This window comes from Mytilus edulis, chromosome 2, assembly GCF_963676685.1.
Source record: "Mytilus edulis chromosome 2, xbMytEdul2.2, whole genome shotgun sequence".
Lineage (NCBI taxonomy): Eukaryota > Metazoa > Mollusca > Bivalvia > Mytilida > Mytilidae > Mytilus > Mytilus edulis.
In genome coordinates this window covers 58,998,143-59,003,365 of record NC_092345.1, presented here as the reverse complement: position 1 = coordinate 59,003,365, position 5,223 = coordinate 58,998,143, and the positions used below count along the sequence as shown (strand labels likewise).

General features: G+C 32.8%; 1 protein-coding gene across 1 annotated transcript; it reads left to right on the top strand.

Moving 5' to 3' along the window:
* Positions 1–3,967: 3,967 nt before the first annotated feature.
* Positions 3,968–4,801, top strand: LOC139510934 (salivary glue protein Sgs-3-like). Its single transcript, XM_071297487.1, has one exon. The coding sequence runs from the start codon at positions 3,968–3,970 to the stop codon at positions 4,799–4,801; it is 834 nt and encodes a 277-aa protein (XP_071153588.1).
* Positions 4,802–5,223: the final 422 nt, after the last annotated feature.

Sequence of the window (5,223 nt, the reverse complement as noted above, 5' to 3'; positions counted from 1 at the left end):
TTAATCAGAGTTTGCTGACCCGGTTTGAACAGTCAAAAACGCATGCACATTTTGTTGTTATTTGAACTTATTACGCGAGGAAATAGCCTCCGTAGAAGATGTTATAGACACAGAGGACATTGCTTCTCTATGCATATTTAATTTTATTGGCAGTTTTTCATCTTAATCAGATGAATGTATGAAGATAGTGATGATAAAGCTTTTTTTTTTAAAAAAGAGTTATGTTCTTGCTTGTCATAACTCAAAATATTGTCTAAACAACTCAAAGTTAGGTATTACCCTTCTTTCATTTATAGCTGTTATTTTATGAAAGAATGGAGGGTAATACCTAAATTTGAGTAATTTTAGACATTGTTTTGAGTTATGACAAGCAAGAACACGTTAAGATAATTGATTTAATATTAAAGTTGAAAAGAAATGTATCGTTTGAACTAACAAAACGACAAACTGTAGACGAATTTGAAGCGAGTTTATAGTTTGTCAAAGTTTATGCAAACTTTGCAAAAGTATGTTCGAAACAAATGATCAAAACGTGCTACGCTGAACTGCTTGTATCGTTAGTGTTTTCCAAACAAAAAAACAAACGCACAAATGATAAAGTGTCTCCGTCCTGAAGGGTAATAAGAGTTTTTAGCATCGAGTTAGAGTAAACTATCTCCCTTGTATAAACCAATCAGAATCTTGCTTTTTTTACATAAAGTATAACAACATAATGTATTCGTTTGTTAATTTCTTCATCGATGTTTTACATTTACCAATACACAAGGTAACTAACAACTTTCTTTTGTTTTTAAGAAGCTGTCACATAATAGTTTCTCCTTTAAGTTGTCATTCTTCTATAAGTTATTCCACACGGATAATTTACTAGTGACCTAATGGAAACAAAGTACATATTTTCTGTTTTGATATATATGCTGTGTTCTTCTCCTGGTGAGTACTTCTTGTAATTTAAGATTAAATGACAGGCAACAGATGAAATTAAATATTTGTTTCAATCGCAGACTCAACTTCGGAAAGGGTCTGTGAGCTATTGGAACTTAAAGGTGCTTAAGCAGCCATATAAGTTATCACCGAATTACTCAAACTCTCGACTTTAATTTACAACATGCTAAAAGATATAGGTGAATTATAAAAGTTCCACGACAAACAATAAACAATTCACGGCGAAGTAATAAAGTATTATTATTTTGTGCGCGTTCTAGGATAGAATGTTGTACCAAAAGATCTTGCAGAACAATTATAGGTAAAAGATGCTCTAAAATTTAACTTATTTATTCATAAATGAACAAAATTGGTTTCTTAATTGTATTAATATAGTAGTATTTATGAAAATTAAATTGAAAGATCTAAAGATTTAAAGGTAAAAGAAGACACTTGGAAAAGAAAAACGAAATAACACAGACATTAGACAATAACAAGCTTCATAAGGAATAAAAAAATGCTCGCAAGTAACTGAAAACTCCAAAATTTCTTATGCATGTATCAAAGTTTAAATACACCATGCAAGTCAATATCTCCCTTTGCAACATTTACAACTTTTATCAGGCGTATTATAGGGTGAATTTGAGAAGTTAAAATGAGAAAATCATAGGCACAGAAACCATTATTAAACAACTTCTGGCGCATTTGCATCTCAAGTTTAACACAAAATCATCATAATTAATGTTTTGCATCATTTTTTTTTATAGAATGAGAACATAACACAGTCCTTCAAATTGATTTTTTTTAATTACTGTGAATTCATTATTATTCGCTGGATCCCAATGTTCGTGTGCTTCACTGGTACAGGTAATCCACGAATTCAAATGTTCAACGTAATTTATTATGAATTTAGTATAGGGTTTGTATGCAGAGATTTACAAAACCACGACATCAAATATCCACGAAAATGCAAGTGTTCTTCAATCCACGAAAATTGAAACCTACGAAAATAAATGAATCCACAGTATCAACATAAAGCGTTTTTTTTATTTAGCGTTTTATTATATATATATTTGCATTGTATGTTGATATCGGTCGAAAACAAATGACTAAAACAAATCAATTATCGAGTCTTAAAATCACTGCATGCAAAAAATAAAAACTTATACTGCAATGACAAGTTCAAAACATTGTTGTGAAGGATGTATATGTAAGAGTGGTATCTGTTATTGTACAGACTTAGTGTTACTATTCATATTGTGTCAATATTGCATTTTCAAATAATCTGATTACAAATAAAATTGGTAAACTAATTTTATTTGATTTTGATGTATGATCAGATATGTGGTTAACTTAGACAGCTTTTAATTTGAGCGAGAGTATTTTGATCCTGCTTTCCGAATTTTGTGCCATCTTTTTTTCATGCTCATGAGATAGATCCTCTGGTTGGTATCTAGACTGTGAATGATCTTAATGATGTTTTGTTTTTACGACATAATGTATATATACTGGAGGTTTATGCACATGTAAAATTGATTTAATATCCCATATGTGTGTGCCTATATTATCCGTGATACTATGGCTTTGTTTGTAAGTTTATTTTTCTCGGAGGAGTAAGGTATTAATTGTTGATATGTTCCAGCTGTGCTGTCTCATATTTTTGCAATAAATCTTATCTTTTTTTATGTACATAAAATTGAGAATGGAAATGGGGAATGTGTCAAAGAGACAACAACCCGACCAAATAAAAAACAACAGCAGAGGGTCACCAACAGGTCTTCAATGTAGCGAGAAAATCCCGCACCCGGAGGCGTCCTTCAGCTGGCCCCTGAACAAATATATACTAGTCCAGTGATAATGAACGCCATACTAATTTCCAAATTGTACACAAGAAACTAAAATTAAAATAATACAAGACTAACAAAGGCCAGAGGCTCCTGACTTGGGACAGGCGCAAAAATGCGGCGGGGTTAAACATGTTTCTGAGATCTCAACCCTCCCCCTATACCTCTAACCAATGTAGAAAAGTAAACGTATAACAATACGTACATTAAAATTCAGTTCAAGAGAAGTCCGAGTCTGATGTCAGACGATGTAACCAAAGAAAATAAACAAAATGACAATAATACATAAATAACAACAGACTACTAGCAGTTAACTGACATGCCAGCTCCAGACTTCAATTAAACTGACTGAAAGATTATGATTTCATCATATGAACATCAGGCACAATCCTTCCCGTTAGGGGTTTAGTATCATACCATCATAACATATATAAGAAGAACATAACCCGTGTCATGCCAACAACTGTTTTTAGAATAAATGTGTTTAGTTCCGATGCAAAGACCTTATCAGTGACTCAATATTAACGCCAAAATATGCAATCTTTAATGACTTGACAACAGTATCGTAAGTTTATCCCTTCTTAATAAGTCTATTCAAAGGTTTTGTAAGTTTCTGAGGTGAATACTGACACCTTTGTGCTTTATAAAGAATATTTCCATAAAAAATTGGATGTGAAATACCTGAACGTATTAGAAGTCTGCATGTTGAACTATATTTACGAATGATGTCTTTATACCGATGATAAAATTTAGTAAATGTTTTGACTAGTTTGTGATATCGAAAACCCTGGTGTAATAATTTTTCAGTGATACATAAATTTCTCTCGTTAAAATCTAAAACATTGTTACATACACGAGCGTGTACATTTGTACTTTCAAATGATGAATAATTCACGAATTTACAATTGTACAACACCTTTATAATATATGATTTTTGCGATCAATATTCGGTGGTAAACAAAGAGAATGATGCTAAAAAATATTTTGCATTCCGTGTATTTAACACAACTTAGCAAATATAATGACTGTTTATTGTTTTGAAGAAAAAAAATATTCTAACACAGCTTTTCCGTTTTTACCACATTGGCAAAACTACTTGCGCTTTGTTTTCTGTAAAGTACTTTTTATATGATATCAAATTCTTTATTTTAGCTTTTCATACAGGAGATCTATCTAAAACTGAAACGGCAAGGTCAACACAAATGTCAACTAATCGTACAACACAGATTACACTTGAAAATACATCTCAGATGCCAACTAAGTCTACATCTCAGGTGCCAACAAACCGCACAACACAAATAACAACAAATTCTACATCCCAGGTACCAACCAAACACACAGCACAGATGACAACTAAGCCTAAAACTCTGATGACAACTAAGTGTACATGTCTGCTGCCAACTAATCGTACACCACATACGACAACTGGGGATACATCACAGCTGCCAACTTATACAACACAGAAGACAACAAAGTCTACATCTCAGGTGTGTACATGTCAGCTGCCAACTAATCGTACAACACAGATGACAACTGATTCTACATCCCAGGTGCCAACCAACCGCACAACACAAATGACAACTCAGTCTACATCCCAGGTAGCAACTGATCGTACAACACAGATGGCAATTACGTCTACATCTCAGGTGATTACTAGGTCTACATCGCAGATGACAACTGATCGCTTATTACAGACGACTTGTATGTGTCCATGTTCAAGACTAGAAAACTGGAGTCGCTTTGCAAATGTAACAATAGAAGAGTTAGCTTTCCTTTTACATGATGAAATAGAGGCAATGAAAAAGGAACTAACAGTAAAAAAGAAGACATTGTCGAAATACATCCGAACAATAACTTCTGCTCCAGATGACAGAACATCGTCAGAATCTATGGGATTTGTCTCGATTGTTTGTATAATAGTTCCTTTTGCTTTTATAATAATGACTGACATCTTAAACATATATCTACATTTTTGCAAAGCTCCTGAAAATAACATTCGTTTTGTTCGATGTCAGGGCAGTTCTTCTGTGTTATGATGACTTATAAAAGTTCGAATACAACTCAATTATAAGCAGAACATTCCAGATGCATATAATTGTATTCAGAAAATATGTTACTTTACTCAGTAAAACAGTTTTTTTCTTCAGTAAATATTGTAATGTTTTTTTAATAAAATTCATCTTTTTCGCAATGCTTTGATACATAAGATACTGTTTAGTCTTAGATGCATGATTTTTTTATGATTTTTGTAGTTCGTTCTTATTTCGTACTGTTATACCACTGTCCCAGGTTATGGGGAGGGTTGGGATCCCGCTAACATGTTTAACCCCGCCACATTATTTATGTATGTGCCTGTCCCAAGTCAGGAGCCTGTAATTCAGTGGTTGTCGTTTGTTTATGTGTTACATATATTTGTTTTTCGTTCATTTTTTTACATACATAAGGCCGTTAGTTTTCT